This window comes from Ictidomys tridecemlineatus, chromosome 4, assembly GCF_052094955.1.
Source record: "Ictidomys tridecemlineatus isolate mIctTri1 chromosome 4, mIctTri1.hap1, whole genome shotgun sequence".
Classification (NCBI taxonomy): domain Eukaryota; kingdom Metazoa; phylum Chordata; class Mammalia; order Rodentia; family Sciuridae; genus Ictidomys; species Ictidomys tridecemlineatus.
The window spans coordinates 86,147,091-86,169,726 of NC_135480.1; the positions used below are offsets into that span (position 1 = coordinate 86,147,091).

At 36.1% G+C, this 22,636-nt stretch overlaps 2 protein-coding genes across 5 annotated transcripts in view; one reads left to right on the plus strand and one right to left on the minus strand.

The window, feature by feature from the left end:
- Nucleotides 1–22,636, plus strand: part of Arhgap42 (Rho GTPase activating protein 42) — a 256,075-nt gene that overhangs the window by 221,216 nt on the left and 12,223 nt on the right. For all 4 annotated transcript variants that reach the window (XR_013437853.1, XM_078046909.1, XM_078046910.1 and 1 more), the window contains 10 exons: nt 3,167–3,229; nt 4,169–4,243; nt 5,045–5,129; nt 5,741–5,799; nt 8,213–8,318; nt 14,234–14,393; nt 15,674–15,818; nt 17,015–17,395; nt 17,769–17,925; nt 20,109–20,171. Coding sequence is in view for 3 of the 4 variants with exons in the window: in XM_078046909.1 (XP_077903035.1) it covers nt 3,167–3,229; nt 4,169–4,243; nt 5,045–5,129; nt 5,741–5,799; nt 8,213–8,318; nt 14,234–14,393; nt 15,674–15,818; nt 17,015–17,395; nt 17,769–17,925; nt 20,109–20,171 (1,294 nt within the window). In the remaining variant the exon portion in view is untranslated. The remainder of the gene's footprint in view (nt 1–3,166; nt 3,230–4,168; nt 4,244–5,044; nt 5,130–5,740; nt 5,800–8,212; nt 8,319–14,233; nt 14,394–15,673; nt 15,819–17,014; nt 17,396–17,768; nt 17,926–20,108; nt 20,172–22,636) is intronic.
- The window catches only part of Pgr (progesterone receptor), a 131,478-nt gene continuing 121,389 nt past the window's right edge, over nt 12,548–22,636 (minus strand). Inside the window, exon 8 of the mRNA XM_078046908.1 lies at nt 12,548–15,272. Coding sequence (XP_077903034.1) covers nt 15,141–15,272 — 132 coding nt within the window. The 3' untranslated portion in view covers nt 12,548–15,140. The remainder of the gene's footprint in view (nt 15,273–22,636) is intronic.

Genomic DNA, 22,636 nt, shown 5'->3' on the forward strand with positions numbered 1-22,636 from the left:
ATCCACCTCTGAAATTTTTATCTAGGATAACAGAAATACTCATACCTTCAAATTTCTACTTAAAAAATAGGTCATATCATCCTGTAGATTACTTTTTTCACTTAACAACACATAATAAATATCCTATGTCACTGTCTCTTATTTCAGGGACACAGACTTCTCAAATCTTTCTGTTAAGCAATTCAGCTTCACTGATTTTCTCTATATAGGATCTCTTCAAAATTTTTATTTTGTCTTTCTTGATTTTAATCAATTTTTTTCTGATATGCACTTTTATCAATGATTCAGTGCTGTAGGCTACATGAATATATTTAATCCATTATTTTGGTATTGGTTCATAGTAGTTATATATGACATTAGGATTTATTTTTACATAAATTATAAATGCATGGAGTATTGTTTGCTCCAGTTAAGTCCCCAGTACTTACCCTTACCCTCCCCCTATTCCCCCTATTCCTTTTTCTCTACTGATCTTTCTACTTACTTACATTTTTATTTGAGAGAGAGAGAGAGAGAGAGAGAGAGAGAGAGAGAGAGAGAGAGAGAGAGAGAATTTTTTTAATATTTATTTTTTAGTTTTCGGTGAACACAATATCTTTATTTTATTTTTATGTGGTGCTGAGGATCAAACCCAGCGCCCCGCGCATGCCAGGCGAGCACATTACGGCTTGAGCCACATCCCCAGCCCTGCATTTTGTTTTTTACACTTAGTGTCTTCTGGATGTACATAATGATGAGATTCACTGTAGTATAATCTATATCTATATCTATCTATCTATCTATCTATCTATATCTATCTATCTATCTATCTATATATATATATATATATATATGAAAATTAGATCTGATTCATTCCAATGTTTTTCCTGACCTGGTCTCTCTCCCCCTACCCCATCAAACCTCTTCTATTTCCCTGATCTTTGTTTTATTTTGATGAAATCCCCCTCAATTTCTTCTCTCCCTTCCTCACCTTCCCTAATTTTAGACTAGTTTCCATGTGTCAGAAAAAACATTCGACCTTGACTTTCTGAGTCTATTTCATTTAGCATTGTAGTCTCCAGATCCATCCATTTACCAGCAAGTGACAAAACTTCATTCTTTTTCAAGGATGAATAATACTCTCTTGTTTATGTATACCATACTTACTTTGTCCATTCATCTGTTGAAGGGCACCTATGTTCGTTCTAATCTGGCTATTGTGAATTTTGCTGTTTTAAATCTTGATGTGATTGCATCCTTATAGTATGCTGATTTGAGATATTTGGGATATATACCGAGGTGTGGGATAGCTAGATCATATGGTGGTTGTATTCCTAGGTTTTTGAGGAATCTCTATATTATTTCCAGAGTGGTTGTATAATTTACAATCCCACTGACAATGTATTACTATACCTTTCCCCCTACATCTTCACTTATCATTATTTGTATTCTTGAAAATTGCCATTCTGACTAGAGTGAAGTGAAATTTTGAAGTGGTTTGCGTTTGCGTTTCCCTAATTGCTAGAGATGTTGATCATTTTTTCATATATTTGTTGACCATTCATATTTCTTCTTTTGAGAAATGTCTGTTTAGTTCTTTTGCCACTTACTTATTGAATTATTTGGCTATTTAGACTTTAAGTTTTTTGAGTTATTTATTCTTCATATTAATACTCTCATCTGAGAAGCAGGTGGCAAAGATCTTCCATTCTGTAAGCTTTTTCTTCACACTCTTGTTTCCTTTGCTGTGCAGAAGCATTCTGTTTGATAGTGTCCCATATTGATTTTTTATTTTATTTCTTGTGCTTTGGGAGTCTTGTTAAGGAAATTGGCTCCTGTGTCCTATGTTGGGCCTACATTTTCTTCTAACATTTGTAGTGTTTCAGGTCTTAATTCTTAGGTCTTTAATCCACTTTGAGTTGACTTTGTGCGGGGTGAGAGATAGAGATCCAGCTTCATTCTTCTACATATGGATGTCTAGTTTTCCCATCAACATTTGTTAAAAAGACTACCTCTTCTTCAACATATGTTTTTGGTATCTTTGCAGTAACAGATAATGGTATTTATGTGGGTTTGTTTCTGTGTTTTCTTTTCCACTGGTCTGTATGTCTCTTTTGGTGCCAGTACCATGCTGTTTTTGTTGCTATAGCTCTATAGTATAATTTGAGATCAGGTATTGATGATGATGCTCCAACATCACTCAGTTTGCTCAGTATTGCTTTGGCTATTCTGGGTCTCTTATTTTTCTGTATCAATTTTAGTGCTGCTTTTTCCAATTCTGTGAGGAATCTTTTGACATTTTGATGGGGATTGCATTGCATCTGTTCAATGCTTTTGGTATTATCATTTTTAAATGAAAGCCCATCTTAAATTTTTATTAATTTCAATTATTTTCATTTGTTATTATTAGGGAATATTTTTAAATATTGTAACTATACCATTATGATGAAATTTTTCATTTTAGTGCAATAAGAAGTTTTTAAAAAATTTTCCCCAGGTGTCACTTAGCATTTTTAAGAGATTTTTCTTTATGTAAGTAATCTAATTTGATTCATGTTCTACCACCTTAAAAAATAAAAATAAAACAGACTTAAAGGAAACATAACTAAAAATGAACATCATTTGCTATCTTAGTAATCTAGGAACCTTTGGGGATATTTTAGTGCACTGAGCATGTTTTGAATTATTCTGATTATGAAACAAAATGTAACATGAGTTAAATCCTAACCGTAGAGCTTACAACAGAGAAGTGATGTTTTTTGTGACCCAATGAATCATCTTAAAATCCTCATAATGTTGTTTTGAGAATCCCTGGGAAAGGATATATGAAGGGCTTTAACATAATTTTGTACTCACCATCAAGATTTATTCTCCTGCATTCACTTCTGTCATCCGAGAAAGACACACAGCAAGGGATAACATTCGTTGTAGGAGTAATGTTTGGGATCAATGTAATGTACTTTCTGTGAGGGATCTGTTTTTCTTAGTAAGCAGGTTGATGTGATAACTATGCTTGTGAACCTCCCTATTCCACTTTTACCCCAACATTAAAAGTCAGACTTCAGCCAAAATATTTGACAAATTCTTGCAACCACTGTGCAGTTGAGATGAGAAGGCACAGTGAACACAGCCAGCTGAAAGGCCATCTGAATCCAACATCAGCACTTACCCTGATTTCCTCTTTCAGTGTACTTAAATGAAGCAGGGTTCAACTTTGTGAGAAAATGCATTCAAGCTGTGGAAGCAAGAGGTGAGTGTGGTCTTACAGGTACCCCATTACTGTTGTGTGCCCCAGGCCCACATGGAGATTTCTCAGAGGAGAAAATGAAAGTGCATTTTTAAACATTAACATGAGATTAATTTTAAGAACGATGTACAAGTATAAGTTTACATAAATACATAAATAGGTGTACTTTGAACTTTAGTTTACTAATATTGCACTACTTTTTTGTAATTTTTCCTAATTAACTTCTTAGTAATGGGCTAGGTATCATTAAGCACCTCTTTAATTTTTTCAAGCACTGGGGAGGTGAGATGTGTAAGGAGCTTGTCTTCACCCCTTTTCTGCCCTATTTTCTTTCCCTTAGTGATTGAAGTCAGTGCTTCCTTTTGGCACCCTTCTTCATACTGATCTTGACCTCTCTTGAAGCTCACTCCAGTTCGTTTCACTTCCAGAAAAACTGTCTAAAACAAAAATCATATTGGGCTGTGAAGTTCTATAAACTTATGTTCACAGTTTTGGTGTAGCCACTTAGAAGTTTTGAGAGGTTAAGTAGGTTCCTTGAATTCTCTGAAAATGTTTCCTCTCCTTTAAAATGAAGATATATATACCATAGGACTGGTTAACACGCAGGACTCCTTGACTCTGAAGAAGTGGAAGGTGAGGAATACTGGTCATCTCTCCCCATCACCAATGCTTTTTTATATATATATATATTCAAATAATGGTGACTAAGCAGGTGTACTTTGCTACTTTGAAGAGCTTCAGAGACTTTCAAATCACTATTCAGTGTCAGCTCTGAGAAATACATGTCTGATGGATGTTTCCAGGATTAGTTTTCTAAGGTTAGACTGCAAAATTGAATAAGTAGCTTTCAAATGCTGTATAGGCATATGTCGGAGTTTTTAACATTCTGTACTTGGGAAGCTGTGTCTCAAGCCATTTTCTTGTGATTTTCCTTCCCATTAGGCATCACCATTTTAGGACTCTACCGAATAGGAGGAGTGAATTCCAAAGTTCAAAAACTCATGAACACCACATTTTGTAAGTTTTGAATGAAACAAAAGCTCTTAATTAATTTTTTGTATTCTTATAGGCAACCCAAACTATAAGTGTCCTTGAAATATAGATGATTGTTTTTCTTTGAGTCTTTTCAGATACTTAAAATTAATGTTTCTAGTCATTTTTTTTTTCTTGTGAAGGGAGTGGCAGGAGCAGAGAGGGGACAGAGCTGGAGATTGAACCCAAAGTCTCACAGCTACTAAGCACATGCTCTGCCACTGAGCTATACCCCAACTTCTGAACTGTTCTTAGTATTCACCTATAAGTATATGAATAGTCAGAATTTCGGGGCAATTTTATAAAGTTGGACTTTTTTCCCCAGGGTTCTTTAGCTTGCAAGAGATAACAGTAAGATGCATGGATTCTAGAATCAGATTACCTGACTTGAAATTCCAGCTCAGCCACTTGAAATCTTTGTGACCTTAGGGAATTTGCTTAACTTCTCTTGCCTCCTCATTTATAAACTGGGGATAATAGAGCCTCTTAAGAGTTAGGAGAATTGAATATGTTAATCTATACAAAGCACTTAAAAACATGCTAGGTACCTATTAAGCACTCTGTCATGTTAACGGTGATCAATAATTTGATTGAGGGAACTCCTATTCACTAGATATTTTTGAGGTGTAGGCTCAGAATGAGCTTCGTTTAGTGATCCTGAAGTTAACTATCAGTGTCCTCAGAATGCCTCTCTCTTTACCTACTTATTCCAGTGTCCACTTTTATGATGGTGCAAGTAATATTTTGAATTGTAGAGGTTAAACATCTTGTTTTTGTTCTTTCCAGCTCCAAAGTCCCCTCCTGACATCGACATTGATATTGAGCTGTGGGACAATAAGACCATAACGAGTGGGCTGAAAAACTACCTCAGGTGAGGGGGTTGAACTTCTGGCACTCTGGGTGCTGCTCTCACTCCCCTTTGAGGGCAGCAACCACATGACCTTAAGGGGACTGTTCACCAGCTCCACTACTTAGCACCAGGTCTTCCCTTAAGGTAAAACTGCACAAGACCGTAACACCTGCAGCCAGCATTCTGGAACTGGCATTTGCCTGTTGCAGTAGTGATACCAGTGAGTTAGATTTTTTTGTTTCAGATTGAGTTTGTATGTGAGGTTTTTTTTTTTTAAGCAAATTGATATCATTTTTTTTTTTTACAAAAACTATTACTCACATAACAGATTGGTTTTGTTCCTAAAGTTAGTTCTCATGAAGTGGAAGTTTTCTCTCCCCACCTCCCCTTTTAATACAACGGTGGTAAGAAGCACTAAGAGTCATTCATGTTTTTGAGGTCTGCATTTTAGGGTTGCCTGGAATCCCTCTACTAAGACCTTGCCATACTCCCTAATCACCCACATTTTATATTTTTATTTATTAATTTTTAGTTAACAAAATATAATCAACCATTAAAAATTTCTGGGGTGGGGGCAGCAGTGAGGACAAAAGGCACTGCCATTCTAAACACACTTTGCCTCTCTGTTATAGGTGCCTTGCAGAACCACTGATGACTTACAAGTTGCACAAAGATTTTATTGTTGCTGTTAGTAAGTACACTTGCATCTGATGCATATGATTGATATAGTTCTATGTTGTATTACTTAGACATATAGATCTAAATCCCCTAATTGACTTCTTTTTTTATCCCTAAAGAAAGAAAGGTATAGAGAGAGAGGAGGGATGGGAAAAGGAGGGAACTGTGAAATGAAATTGACCAAATTATGCTATGTACAGGTATGAGTATGCCACAGTGAATTCCACCATTATGTACATCTATAAAGCAACAATTAAAAAAACAATAAATAAATAGAGGGAAGACCGGTAGAGTATAGGAAGAGGAATATAGGGAGAGAGGAAGGAAGAGAAAGTGAAAGGTCCAGGGATGGAAATAAAGCAAATTATATTCCATGAATGATTATGTCAAAACGAGGTCCACTGTTACCTATAATTATAAATGCACCAATAAAACTATTAAAGTTGTCAAATGATATGTAATAGCTTATAGTATGATTTATAAGCCAAAAAGAATTGCAGAATGAACTCAGTATTTTGTCACTTACTAAGATCTCACTGGGATGACAGTCTGGTATGATTAGAAAAGGCCACGAAAAATGCTGATTTCATTTTACTTGAGTGACCAATGGCAACTTCTTGTGAGGGCAACTTTATAGTTAAATAATAGAAACTGCAAATGTGTACAGACAGTTATGCCACTAAAAAAACGCTTCTGTGCTATATTCCTAAATTTGGAAAGAAGCGTCCAATATTTGGGGCCAGCCACAGTACTCACACCAACCCATTTCTCTGGCATTATGTGTATTTGTGGTGATCACATACTTTTCACATTTTCTTAGATCTTGACTATGACAATATTATATGAATAGGTAGATTTTAAAAATGAATAGTTATATTGAAAAATTTGGAGGCATAGGGGTGGGAAGAGAGTTACAAACTGGTAACCCGAGTAGTAGAATGTGCTTTCCATCCACTGAGACTGAAGTGCAGATTGCCATCTGAGCCCATCACTACATGTAACAGTTCTAAGTTGACATTCTATTGTTAGATTCTATGAGTCATGACTGTATTTAAGAGTATTTTTCATAGTCCAAGAAAGAAATCAGTTGCATTAGTTTTCTGCCACATATTATAATGTCACAGAAGATGTTGTCTGCTGATGAAGGTGTCAGATAAAGTTGAGCAACTTGGGTTTTCAGTTAAGCATTCATGACCAGCACCATAACCTTTAAACACCTGCGCTGCTTAGCTTTCTTCTGAAAGCTCTCCATGCTGCATTTCCTCCAAAGGAACCCATGTTTTTAAGATAAACTGGACCTGATAAAATATAGAACCCCAACCCCTCATGTTATTGACAAGTAAATCAGGATCTAGAGTGGGCAGGTGACTTGTCCAAGGATGCTAGTAAATTTATGGCAAAACACGGACTTCCAGCTAGTTGTCTATGGTTTTTGTTTGTTTGGGGTTTTTGTTTTATTGTCCTTTCTGACTCTTAACATAGAACCCTTTTATACAAAGAGATTTTGTTTCACAACAAGTAGCATTTGAGCCAGTTGGCTAAAATTTGGCTAAAGTGGTTAAAATGAACTGGTTGTGTGGATACAAACTTTTGGTCACAAGTTTTTGTCTACTTGCTTCTGTGGCAGTGGTAATCATATATTCAGTACTATGATGTTTAAAATATATCCCAGGAACTGTTAAGTCGGGAAGTTATCATTTTTCTTCTCACTCTTTCTGAAGGTTCTCTCCTCTCTGATCTTTGTTGTACCTCTGTCTCATTCTTATCTCCCTTTCCATTCATATTTTCTTATGGTACATTTGGTCACCTAGCCTTGGAGTGACTCACCTTTATACATGATCTACCTTTCCATGTACCTTTCCTCACCCGGTATCTAAATAGCTGTACCCAGAATCATCTGGGCCTCTGTTTATATAATAATATCTTAGATAAGGCACTCTTTTTGTCTTTGAATCTATAAACTTAGGAGAGGAATCTCGGCCTTCTTTGTTTGCCTGGGGTTTGATCTCTAGGAGGTTTCTATGTGGTAGTGTTTCAAGCACCATCGTACACAATTGGTCTGTACTAATTGCTATAATTCACATTTGTAAAGGTTGTATTTGCCCTTGGTTGCCAAACCCAAGCAGGTGATGAGTTATAATTATACAGAAGCATGTAGTTCAGTTACTAAAGCATGTAGTTCAGTGACTAAGAGCACATATGTAGAATCCATAGAACTGAATTTGTTCAGCTACTTCCTGACTTCATGACCAGGAACAAGTTACTCCTCTTCTCTAAGCCTTAGGAGTGATGAAAATAGAACTATATGAACAAATGCTTATAAGGCATGAGAGGTGGGAGTATCAATAATGTTAAATTACCAATATTTATGTACAGATTTGAATGCAATTAAAACTTGAGCATTTGCAACCTTTTTTACATCATAGAATCAGATGACCAGAACTACAGGGTGGAGGCTGTACATGCACTGGTGCACAAATTGCCGGAGAAGAACAGAGAGATGCTGGACATCTTAATAAAGCACCTGGTCAAGTAATTCTCCAACTTATATTGTTTATTTAACTACTTGTTCAAAGTTAAACTTGTTTATGACTTTATAAGATATATGGTAGTACAGTATCATTACCATTATAATCAGTCCATTGACATGTATGTATGTGTATATTTTTATGTTTCTAATATGCAAATGAGTATGTTCTTTGCAACTGTTAAGCCAAGGATAAAACACTTATGTGTCAACTTCAAAATGTGTGAAGGAGTATGTAAGTTTTTGCCTAGTTCTTTTAAGTGTATGGTAACCATGATTTTGAAGACCAGTGCTATTACTAATGTAATATGACTGCATTACTAAAGTTAGCAAAGTTCCTAGGTCAAATATTAGATTTCTTCTCTGGATTCAGTGTCTCTTGTTCTCTGAAAACTTTTCTGACTTGGCTGTTAGTTCATCAAATGTTTGTCAATAGGAGATAGATAACCAGTTTAATAAATATTATTTTTAGTCAGAGGTTTCCAGAGAAACAAGAAGAAATAGGAAGGAAAATGGGAGGGAAAGCAAAATTGAGAGAGAGCAATTGATTTTAAGGGATTGGCTCATGCAATTGTGGAAACTGGAAGTTTGAAATCTGTAGATTTGGCTAGCAGGCTAGAGCTTCAGAGAAGAGTTAAAATTTTAGCTCAGTAGCAGAAAGATCCATAGCATAGAGGGAAGGGAACAGGAGAGGGAGGAGTAGAGGGAAAGGGGACTGACTTATAGCAAATTATATTCTATGCTTTCATATTACATCAAAATGAATCCTAATGTTACATATAAATTAAAAACATTAAAAATTAAAAGTAGAAATTTATAGCTCAAATAAAGAGGCAGTAGGAGACAGAATTCCTTTCTTCTTTGGGAATTCATTTTTTTTTTCCTCCTGAGACCTTCAGCTGATTTAAAGAGGCCCACCAACCTTATGGACAATAGTCTGTTCTATTTAAAGTATAGCCATTTAAATGTTAATCTCATCTAAAAGTGCTTTTTCAAAAACATCTGGGTTGATTTTTGATCAAACATCTGGGTATCATGGTCAAATTAATCATTAGATGTATCTACCTTTCTGGAGTTGAAAGTTAGACATATACAACACACATTTAATAGCAAAGAAGTTTTTTTTTTTACTATGCTTCTTAAACAAAAGTCTAAATTCAGTTTTAAACTTACTGAAAAATTACCTTAACAACACCATTGACCATTTAGTAAGGATAGTTTTCATCTAAATAAATACCAAAAAAAAAATCATCAAAAAATTCTCTCCTGCTTACCACAAGGATTTCCCTAATTTATGCTCATTTGAGCCATGCACATTTGAAATAATATTGCATAAACATATTAATAATTCTTATCTAACTTTCAGGCTTTGAGATGTGAACTCTCCCCACACACACCACCACCACTTGAAATAAAAAGGAAATTCACTAGAAACAGAATCATTCAAAGTTTATCATTAACTATTGACCCACAGCAGCACTTCTCTTAACTAATGAGCAAAGGACTCACTATCCTTGAGTTCTTTATGAAATTCAGCCACACTATTTATTATGCATTATCTTGCCTGTATTTAAGGTAATTTTCTAGCAAGCATTTTTAAATGTGCTTTTAAAAGCTACATGAATGTCACATAAAATGTTTTTTCTTAGTTAGGCAGAATGTTAGATTAACTTAAGCTTTACCCATAATTTGTCTATGTGTAGTTTTTATCCTGGGAGTAGCAGGAAAGAGTATTTGCCCATAAAACAGTGTTTGGAAATTGTCCATCCTTTACCACCATTCCTGTGTCTTTCCTGAACTTACAATAGGTCAAATTCAAATGTATAAGATCCTGGGTTTGCTCCCCAACACCATGCATGTGTGCACACATGCACACTTGTAATCCCAACTTCTCAGCAGGCCAAGGCTAGAGTTTGAGACTAGCCTGGGCAACTTAGCAAGATCTTGTCTGAAAATCAAATTTAAAAGCTTGTGGGGATGGTTTCTCAGTGGTAGAACACTTTCTTGGCGTGCACAAATGGATTCTACCCATTACCTCTGAAGAGTGGAGGAAAAGGATCTAAAAGGTTAAGTCCCACTGAGTGAGCAGCCCTTGTGGGATGTGTCTCCAGATCTGTGCTGACTTGCTGTGGAAACTGCAAATAAACAACAGAACCCTTGGTAGCTGAAAACCTCCCATGGTTGAAAACAAAACAATAACAAATAAACCAGGGAACTAAGTTGAGATTTTAAAGATTAAAGCACCAATTCCAAATCTTCATTAATTAGATTTGAGAAATAACATAAATTATTACTTCATTTTTAAAAATCCCTTGTGTGTAAGGTGCGGGAGGTGGTCTTTAAAACAAAGGCTATAGTGTCATTTCTACACTGATTTTTCACATTTAAAAATATCATCACTTAAATTTTTTTAATATCGTGTTTGAAGGGAAATTATTTATTGAGACATATAACAAAAAATAGTTGTGGAATTTCTTTTGAATGCAAAATAAAAGTGAAAATAGATACCTCCTAAATGAAAACCTTTGAATTTTATACATATATATTTGCTAGTGGTATTAAATGTATAGCTCTCTTTAAGATGTTTTTACTCCCAATAGTCAGGTAACCAAAAATTTTTACCTCTCTGCAAATCTAAAACAAAACACATCTCCTAGTTCTTTTTGGAACAACTTCTAAAGCACATGATTTGCTTTGTGTATTTGGGTGCTCTATTATTATGTACAAATATGTTTATAATTGTTATATATTCCTGTTGTATTGACCTTTTTTTCATTATATTTTATCTTTATTGTTAATCATATTTCTTGTTTTAGAATCTATTTTGTATGACAATAGTGTAGCCACTCGTACTTGCTTATGATTGTTGTTCACTTAAGATCGTTAATCCTTTTTTTTTTTTTTTCAGGCTGTCCACTGTAGAATGCCTACAGTTGGACCTTATTTTTTAATCTGGGCTGATTAGTTTATGTCCTTTGATTGTATTGTTTAATCCATTCACATTTAATGTTGTTGTTGTTATTGTTATTGATTATGATGGCACAGTTTGACCTATGTCTGAGGTTTTTTCTTTTCTCTGTAGATTGTGTTTTTTGTTAGTCTGTTTCATGTTTACTGCTTTATTTTCCTAGTGGATATTCTAGTGCTTAACATATACAGTGCTTAACATATACTGCAGACATATTAATTCCAGTGAGATGTAGAAAAATTATTCCTATATAATTCAATTTCCTCTTTCTCCTTTTTGTGCTTTTGTGCACATGTTATATCTACATACCCTAACAAATCCAACAATTTATTGTGATAATCACTACTTTATGTAATCTATTGCCTTATAAAGGAGCTGAGGGAAGAAAGAAGAACAAGTATACATTTATAGAGTTTAATATGACATTCTTATTTACTGTTTCTTCTTTTTTACTTCTTCCCGTGGATCTGAGTTACCCCCTGTGTTATTTTTAGTCCTATACAGCATCACTCTTACCCACCTCCTTTATGCATTTATTGTCATTTCATGACATCTCTAAATGTTGTAGTCCAGTAGTACAGGTGTTTGTAGCTGTTAAGTAACCCAGGAGAAGGAATGTTCAATGAAGAGAAAATTGGTCATCAAAATGCTCCTTCTTGTATGTAGCGTATTCATCAACTCTGCTCTTCAAAATACATCAAGGTTTTAAGTTTTCCAAATTTACTCCTGAGCCTAATATTAATGTTCTTCCATTTTATTTGCATTATACAACTATGATGTTGTGGTAAATATGCCAAAAGTCAATTTTATATTAAGGGAGAATAGTCTATTGAGATCCTATTTCAGTTAAATTCTTTATTTTATTTGATACTCTCAGCAGCCCTAATAAGAATTGGTATATGTAACTTAAAGGTGAGAAAAACAAAGCCAAGAGATATTTAATAACTTGGCCAAACATGACTCAGCTTCTAAGAAATGGAGCCAAACTTTGAATCCAGACAGGCTCTGTGTTTACATACTGCTTTCCATAGAAAGTTGCCTAATGCATATCTAGAAATTAATATGTAATAGTCTGTTATAGAAAAAAAGGAAACCTGGATTGAAACTCTTTCTTTTAACTTAAAGCCCTTTTAGCTAGTGCTTTTTGTGGGGTAGGGGGAGGTAAGAGGGGTACTAGGGATTGAACTCAGGGTCACTTGACCACTGAGCCACATTCCAAGCCCTATTTTTTTTTTTTAAGAGAGAGTGAGAGAGAGAGAGAGAGAGAATTTTTTTAAATATTTATTTTTTAGTTTTCGGCGGACACAACATCTTTGTTTGTATGTGATACTCAGGATCGAACCCAGGCCGCACGCATGCCAGGCAAGCGCGCAACCGCTTGAGCCACATCCCCAGCCCCAAGACCTATTTTGTATTTTATTTAGAGATAGGGTCTCACTGAGTTGCTTAGCACCTTTTGCTGAGGCTGGCTTTGAACTCCTGATACTCCTGCCTCAGTCTCCCAAGTTTCTGGGATTGCAGGCATGTGCCACTGAGCCCTGCTTAGCTAGTGCTTTCTTGGGCTCTAGGGGAAAAATTAGTCAACGTGATGGAAGTCAAGTCTTTCAGTCTTGTGTCTGGAGTTACATGGATGATTCAAAAGCCTATAGTTTCCATAAAATGTTACTTTTGGTCATGGAACCCAGTTGGTTATCATACATCAACTTGAAATTGTGTTTTATTCTTCCCTAAAGCTTTACATTTCAACATCCTGGCTGGAATAAGAAGAAAAAACAGTGATAATACTAAAAGATTAGTCAAATCTCAATGAGGTTCCCTCTTAATAATGTATCCAAATTCCAGAGTAAATTATTGAACTATTCAAAGTCATTTTTGATAGTTGCTGAAGTTTCTTGTCTCCAGTCAGTGATATTTTAGATTTTTCATTTTTATTTTTAAGCCACAAATGATGCTGCCACATCTCCTTATCTCACTCTTTCCCTCAAATAGTACCTGACACTAGGGAGGCATTTGTGGCAATCAGGAAAGTTTTAGATGGAAGAGAAGAAAAAGGAAGAGGGAACAAATCCATGTATTGTCCAGTGATATATCTGGGAAGCTCAAGGAAACCCTTGGCTTGCAATCAGACGACATGAATTGAAACAGTAACTCTTCCTAATTGATGTTACGTTCTGTATATAATTTTTAGTTTAAGAGTGTGTGAGGGTTTTTTTTCTCTGTCTAGTAAGGATACAGACTGTGATGATTAATGCAATAATGTATGTGAAGAAGCCTGAAATAGGTTTTCAATAATATTCTTGAGTCCAAATACAATGGCAGCTAACCTATTCTTAACCATCTGTTCTAAAAGAAATAGAATATAATAGAAAATCCCACAAAGAAGATCTTTCTGTGGTAATTTTACTCAATTTAGGAGATCAAGATTTCTTTCTCTTGAATAGATTACCTTTTGTAAGTATTAATTAGTTTTATTTGGGCTAATGTTAAGGTTTTACATATTCTAAAGATTTTTTTAATTGACACATAGTAATTATACATCTTTATGGTGTAGTGTGACAATTCAGTGTATATAATCTATACTGATCAAATCATGGCAATTATAGCCTTTCCATCTCCTTATACATTTTATCATTTCTTTTCTTTGTGCTAGGAATCTTAATGGGGAGAGGGAATAGAGGGAGGTGGAATAAGGGGTACCAGAATACAGTTAGGAAGAATAAATTCTAATGTTCTACAGCAAAATAATGTGACTACAGTTTGCAACAATTTATTACATATTTTAGAAGGATCTTTTTACACCTCTTTTTAGCCTATTATTTTCTCATACCAACCAAGACTGGGAATATTAGCCCATGATGACTTACAGGTTTTACAATTTTTGTCATAAGCTGAATAGAATATTTTCTAATTATTAAACATTTAACTTAAGATGTTTTTGTTCTTAATTTGCAGAGTATCACTACACAGCCAACAAAATCTCATGACTGTCTCAAATCTTGGCGTCATATTTGGCCCAACACTGATGAGAGCCCAGGAGGAAACTGTAGCTGCCATGATGAACATAAAATTTCAGAATATAGTGGTTGAAATTCTGATAGAGCACTATGAAAAGGTAGGCTGGATTTTTCCGTGCAAGTAGAAAGTTATATTTTGTGCTTTTAAAACAGATTTGGCATTTGTATTGTGTGTAAGTTTTATATTGGGATTTGAGAGTTCTATAAATTGCCCACCTTATCAGTGTTGTAGAAATCGCTTTTTCACAAGGACTTCAATTTTTTGTTGTTGTCGTTCAGTAGTTTACTGCTTCTTTACATCCTTCAGGGGCTTGTTTCCTTTTCTTCTACATCATTCACTTTCTGATGTTGTCTTAGCATTTGTGTAGTCAGTTTCTTACTTATATTCAGAAGTGCCTTACAATCCACTTTATGGCTAAGTCTCTTTTAACCTTCACTCTCAGTCCTGTTGGTAAAGTTAGTATTCTGTTTTTTCCTCTTGTTGGGAATACTTGAAGTCCTCTATTTCTAACCTCTGAGGACCATTTCCTTTAAAAGTGAGGTCTTGGAGTAACTATGAAAACAAACTAAAAGCCTTGTGAGAGAGAATGACCACATCCCTCTACTTCCCAGGATCCCTTCCTGGACCCACAGAAGAATGAGTGTCCTGAACCAAGTGTAATGGCACACGCCTGTAATCCCAGCTATTTAGGAGGCAAGGAGAGTACAAATTTGAGGCCAACCTTGGCCACTAAGTGAGCTCCTGTCTCAAAATTAAAAAAAAAAAAAATTAAATGGGTAGGGCTAGGTATGCTCAATGATAGAGCTTCCCTGGGTAAATGTCCCAGTATCAAAAACAAGAGTCCTTAGTAACTTAGGTTGCAAACTCTCTCGCAATCCAAGAGTACACAGCTGTGTCCAGTGGCTGTGCTCACTCCTCTGTGCAGCTGGTCACATTCCTTGACAGTGCAGAGCCAACAGGCTGACATCACCTTGTCCTGGAAGCAAGAAACCATCTGTTAGAGAAATGACACAGATTGAGCATCTTTTACTCAAGACATGTTCTTCCAAGATAAAGGTGGAAAGAGAATATGACTGTAAAAAGAATTGGTATGTCTCGACATAGGTATTTATTCATATTTGTAAAGTCTTTAAAGCTTTTGGAAGATCCTCTGAATGTCACTGTTGGGATATGAACCAGAATAAAAAGGGAAACCTAAAGAAGAAACATTACTTGCCAAAGGGATAGGAAGTTATCATTCCTCCAGGACACTCATATTTTTGGTCTCAAGCATTTCTTGTAGTTCTAAGATGATTAAGTAGCTCTGAAAGCTTGTTTGATGATGCACATGGCAATTTCACCCTTTTTTTGACCTCAGTTCATTTTTCTTCTATGTAGATTTTTCATACTGCCCCAGACCCAAGCATTCCTCTTCCTCAGCCTCAGTCTCGTTCTGGATCCCGAAGGACTCGAGCAATATGCCTCTCCACGGGCTCCCGGAAGCCTAGAGGGAGGTATACACCATGCCTGGCAGAACCTGATAGTAAGTGTGCCTGGTTTTAGGGAGCTGCTTTGTTCATTGTCTAGTTCATCCTGACCTCACTTCATTGGTAATTAGGTAAAAAGAGAAAAATCTTCTCTCTCACACTCTTCCCCCAATACTCCCTTTTCTAGCATTGATACACTGTCAGCAGAGTTATAAGGTTCCCTGAATAAGCAAATTCATTATTGCTTCAAAAGAAAAGAATAGTTTGCTTAATGCTTTTTTTTCTGTAGCTGTGATTAAGTACATTGGGTGCTACTTTGTAGCAGGTTTTGTCCTTTTGTCAAAATGGTAGATAAGAAAGCAAGAGAGTTGGACTGACACAGTCATTTTCTTTCTTTCCTTCACATTATGTTCTTAGAATATCATCTCTTGGGTGTCAAAGTGTATGATAGAGAAGAAATAAAAAGAATATCAACACCACATATCATCACTAACTTCTTATTTGGGGCAGTGTCCCAAGGTAATATGAATGGCAGCCTGAGTCCATGGCATACATTAAATGTGATCTTTCTCATTTTATTTCATACCCGCAAAGCCCCCAATTTTTTCCTACTGCCAATATGTAATAGAATAGAGTCTAGTAATTTTTAATTCAGAAGTATTTAAATGCTTTATTATGGTTTCTCTGATTTTTTGTTATACTTTCCTTTAGGAACATTAAAAAACAAAAGTATTTAAGCAGCAAATTTCTTATGTTGCTATACTTTAGCAAGAAAAAGGAAATATCCTTTCTTTGAAAATTGTGAGCAATTTGTAATTTCCTGACAACATTTAATGGTGCCTTTAGAAGGCAGAAATATGTCTTTAATATACTCCCTTCTATTTTTTTTGTAATATCATGAAGGAATCTTATTTCTCTTACTTCTGGGTCCTATTTCAATGACAAATTTTGTCTGAATTCAAGTCAGCTCACTTATCTTCAAGAAGTAAAGTTATTCAATATGGGGAGTTGGTTCATAGGTACGTGCAGAATCTTTCTACAAGAGTTTTGAAACATGCATTCACCAAATGCATATTTTAAAGCCTTTCTCCAGTACTGAGGACTGCTCTTCACACCAAGCAGTGGCCTAATACATCAAAGGGGTCAGGTGGCCAGGGAGTTTGTGGTGAGCTGAGAAAAGGAAAGCTTGGAGGCATGTTACCAACAGAGAGCTGCTGTTGCTTTTCCATCTCTCCCTCCTGCTCCTCCTCAGGTGACTCCTACAGCAGCAGCCCAGACAGCACACCCATGGGTAGCATTGAGTCGCTCTCTTCTCACTCATCTGAACAAAACAGCACTACAAAGTCAGCCTCCTGCCAACCCAGGGAGAAATCTGGAGGGATTCCCTGGATTGCAACCCCATCATCTTCCAATGGACAGAAAAGTCTTGCTCTCTGGACAACTAGTCCTGAATCAAGTTCTAGAGAAGATGCAACCAAAACGGATGCAGAATCAGATTGCCAGAGTGTTGCCTCGGTCACTACCCCAGGAGACGTTTCCCCACCTATAGACCTGGTCAAGAAGGGGCCTTATGGTCTTTCAGGACTAAAAAGAACCTCTGCTTCCTCTCTCAGATCCATCTCTGCAGCTGAAGGTAAGCCAGATTGGAGCATGTACAAGACGTCATTGTTTTAGTGTCGTTTGCTGGATTACTCAGCATGATTAAGCAGGGATAAAGTTAATGGAGGAAGCTAATGATGCTTATCTACTTTGTTCCTGAGCTTGGATTTTACAACTTCGGTGCACTGTACTTTTCCTGAAACTTTCCATCTCTGTGAGGTGATGTCTTTGTAATTACAGTAGATTTTGATCTCCTTGAGTGATGGGCTGCTGTGCCCAAAGAACATTCTGTATCTTCCCGTTTAGTCTTGGAGAAAAATGCTTCCTTTTGTTATGCACATGTACTGTGTTATTGCTATTATTTTGTCTAATAGCACCTTGCCTGTTTTCCTGGGCTTTCTTTTTAGGAAACAAGAGCTACAGTGGATCCATTCAAAGCTTAACTTCTATAGGTTCCAAGGAAACAGCCAAAGCCACACCAAACCCAGAGCTGCCTCCAAAAATGTGCAGGCGGTTAAGGCTAGACACTGCCTCAAGCAATGGCTATCAGCGACCTGGCTCTGTGTAAGTGAGAGTTTGTATTTGCTGGGTCTCCCAGTAGTGCATGGGGCTTGAGTTCGTTCTAAAGAACCTTGGGAGTTCATAATTAAATACCCCATCTGTACAATAGGTTTAGTCCACTTCTGTAGGGGTCCATCCTTTTCTAACAGTGATGTGAAAGTTATTGTGGGCTTAGAATATATAAACAACCTCAGGGGGGCAGCAGTTCAAGCACTTTTCCTTGAACAGAACCATGGCTTAATTTAAGGACATGAAAATACATGTATAGTCAAGCATATTGAAACTAGGACTGTCCTATAAAAAGCTATGCATCTATTTCCCAGCTCCCCACTTTCTGTTATCAGGATAGCTGCTCTCTAGCTTGAGGGTTGGTTTTCTCTCCTGTCTACCCTGAATCTCCCCTACCTGAGTTCTCACTGATTTAAAAACATTCAAGAACAAGGGACATGAAAGACAAAGGGAAGACAGTATTTGTGGTCAAAAGAAATGACCAACAATGTAAAGGACAAGGTGCATAGCCGGGAACAGAAAGGGGCAAGTTTCCATCTCTTTCATTTTATGTTCCTGAGAATGTTGAGCATTTTCTAATGCTTTGTGAACTCTTATTGGGTATCTTTACTTATGTAATCTCTTTGAAGTCCACTGTGTCCTTCTGAAACAGGTAACATAAACCCCATTTTAGAGAGGATAAGAACTAATACCTAGAAAGTTTAAGAAGTTGGTCCAGGGCCTGAGATGTAGCTCAGAAGTAGAGCATTTGCCTAATTCAGGTCCCTAAGTTTAGGCCCCAGGACCACACACAAAAACAAAGTTGGTCCACACACTCTCAGCTAATAAGTGGAAGAGCTAGGATCCCAACACAGGGCTCTCTAACTTTAATTCTATGCATCAAACTCATTTTTAGTATGGTATTCCTGGCATTTAATTATTCACTAATTGTCCAGTAAGACTTTCTTTTTTTCTCTCTCTCTTTTTGGCACTATTAGGGGATTGAACCCAGGGCCTTGCTCATGCTAAGCAAGTGCTCAAGGTAAAGATACCCTTTTCTCAATCTGACATTGTACTAAGCCTGTTCCCATAGGAACAGTGTCCTAAATTCATTTGTCCATCCTTGTCTTTGTCAAAAACCTTTAGTTGCAGATCGAGTTCAATACCTGTTATCGCTCTTTGTCAGAAATTCTGTTACACAGACACACACACACACACACACACACACACACACACACAGTACATATACATATACTTCCTAGTATGTATAGTTCTAACCATTAAAGGAAATTAAATTTTAAGCCAATCTGTCCAAGAAGATGAGAGAGTATAAACTCCATTCTTTGTAAGGAAAGACAAGAATAACTATCTTTTGATTTTACTGATTTAGTTACTGTAGAAATTTAAATGAGTGTGTGTTCGGTATTAGGTATAAGTCAGCCTTGAGATTATCAGATGGCTTGGCTCTGTGAGAAGAGTTTGTCAATTAAAGGAATAATAGAGATTTAAAAATCAAGTTTAGAATGTCTTTTAAGAAATTCAGTGTTCTATTCTGGTAAATGCAGAGTGGATCATCGAGTGCCCTGATTTTGTTCTATCTCTAGTAGCCTCACCTCTTCAGGTAGGAGCTGTCCTCTCCCACACACCTCAGGATTCAAAACGAGGTTTGGGTCCACAGATATATTCATTGAAAGTATTTTCCAGGTTTATCCTTTCCACTTTGTAAGAAATACGTTCCCATATAAAAAACACATGAAATCAGTATTGTTTTTTCTTAGCTCTCAGAACGAACAGTAGTTCCTCTCCTGTCCTGTTGATTTCATTCTTTGATTCTTTCCTTGTGGCTCCATAGGAGTCAATAACATGCTGCCTGAGGGGAGCAGAGTGAGAAGAAAATGGTCCTTTTACTGTTCCCTCAGTTTTCTGAGGTGAAAAGGATAAGAACAGTACAAGCCCCATGGGAGGTAGCTATAGGTATATTATTGTCTGATACTCTGTGAGCTGGAGGGTAGAGCTAAAAATATTTTTCACATTAAAACAAAACAATCAAAATCTGGCTTCAGTTTTGTGAATTAGTCTTTTGTCAATTAGTCTTTTTTTAATTGTTATTTTGTTTAATTGATAACCCTGAGTTCACATTGAGCAGAATGATTTTCTCATTGACTTTATGAAACGTACATTTTAAAATTGTTTTTCAGAGTGGCAGCAAAGGCCCAGCTGTTTGAAAATGTTGGTTCACTTAAGCCAGTTTCTTCTGGGCGGTAAGTTCTCAAAAACTATAAACACATTAAAAAAATATTAAACTGGTGGTGACATTGTTGTCATGTGTTGATGGGACACATTGTCCGTTACAGCTCTGCCCTGAGCTTTGCAGCTGGCCACATCCATGTGTACTGGCCCTTTACCAGGAGACCCTGTGTGCAAAGAGCTTTTAGGGTCTCCTATTGTTACAGTGATGACTCATTTGCTAAAGTCTCTGTGAAAGAATTCTAAACAGATTTCCTAAAAGACAAAAATTGCCTTAAGTCTTTATACATGCTTGATTACATTCATTTGGGGGACTATTTTCAGAAGCACATCCTTAGCTTTTAAAAGTTATAAAAGTTTCTCTGGAGGAATCTTCATGGACATCCATTGGGAAATATGGTTATTCTTAAGGACTGCTGAGGTATTGTAGAGCTAATTGCCCCAGGCACCTTTGTTTTCTGAGTGCAGAACTTCATTCTGTTTCTAGACTTTACTTTCCACTTCATTGTTAAAAGGAAATGAGTTGTTACATCTTGTTGCTATTAATGTGCTCACTTTTCAAGATCCTGCTTTCTTCTTCCTTTCCTAATGGATTCTTTTAATCTATAGTGGGCTTTGGTTTTTAATTTGAATAATGACATTTCATAAAGCTGGGGGTTTTCTAATATTTTATATTTAGAGGTTGTTGAAAGAGCATGTAAATGACAGAACTTGAAGAGCAAACTTGATTTTTTCGTGTGGTTGTACTAAGAAACTTTTCAGCTTTCCACGTCTGGTAATTGAAGCTCTGGAGTAAAGGAATCAGATAATCAGCTATTTCTTATAAAAATCAACCCAAGAAATTTTTATCTATCTTATAAAAATATATGGACTTTTTCAGCAAGCATTTATTAAATACTAACACAGTACAGGGTATGAGCTAGTTATTAAGGATAACAGTGACCCTCAAATTCTTTTTAGTTTTATAGAAAGCTGAACAGGGCCTTCACATATTAGTTTTTAGATTTTTTGGTTTTTCTTCTTTTTTTTTTTTTTTTAATTCTACAGAGTAGAATCACTTTGGTATCTTACTAGTGCATGGTCAGTGGCTCCTTGTATTCACATAGTCAACCCAGGGCATTTTCATGCACTTTACCCATGTGCACAACATGTTTATCTTCTTCCTTTTTACCAGGATGTGATGAAAAGCAAGCTGTTGCAGATCAGCACAAATATCATTTCTCTGAGATTGTCAGTTTTAGCCCTTAGTGTGCAGGATTTAATCTTGACACTGTCCTGCTAGATGGTTGAATTGCTCCACTAGATGGAGCCCTTTTATTAGGAAGCTCTAAACAGTCCTCACTTAGTATTCAAGGGAATTAGTTCCCAGATCCCCCCACCCCATGATTCCATAATCCATAGACATTCAAGTCATTTATATTAAATATGCAGTATTCACGAATAGCCTATTTACATCATCTCGTATACTTAAAAATCTCTAGATTATTTATAATATCTGATATAGTATGAATGCTCTGTAGATAGTTGTTATGACTCTACTGTTTAGGGAATAATAAAAAGAAGAAAAAGTCTGTACATTTTCAGTACAAATACATTTTTTACCAGTTATTTCAACCTGGTGGATGAGTAACCTGCAGATAGATGCAGAGGACCAATTGTACTATAATCAAAAAAGGTAATCCCACAGAGCTTTAAGAAAATAAGCTGATAATGAAATAAATTAGAAAGCTGTCATTACTTAAGGTATACTCAGAACTCAGATGTTTTATAATCACCTTAACCCATTTCTTATATGCTTCTACATTTTAAATATTTCAAATCACTTTCAATAGGCAACAGCATAAACTTAGACCTCACTCTATAATACATTCAGTTTGGTCTTCCTTTATTAGCCAGTTCGCAGAACTGTGGACAACATTATTATTTCTCCCTCAGACACACAGGGGCACTGAATGAATTGTAGGTTCAGAGAGACCCTCGTTGAAATTTTGGGTCTAGCAATTTCCTGATTTTATAACCTTGGAGTTATACATTTTGCTAATCTGTTTTCTTTATAAAATGAAATCATAATTCTGAACTTTCTACATTGTTGTAAACATGTACAACAACATATTTGAAATATATGGTATGTACTCTATAGATGCTATGTACATTCATAACTATTATTGTTGTTATAATTACAGTTGGAATTGCTTGCCTAAGACATTCAGACCTCAAATTAGTGTATTAATGCCATTTGAGTATAGATAAGAGTCACTTGATTTGAGTATATATAAGAGTCATAAGAGGTCATTATTCTTAATGTACATGAACATTTTTTGTGCCTTAAAATATAATTGCATAATGCAGAACTTGAGGACGTTTCCTAGTGTTAACCTCCTATAATGCCTATCTCGCCTATCTCATGTTCTGTCTGGGAAGCTCAGGGTTACCCTTGACTTGGACCTTGAAGGATGATGTAATCATAGAAGCAGCAGGA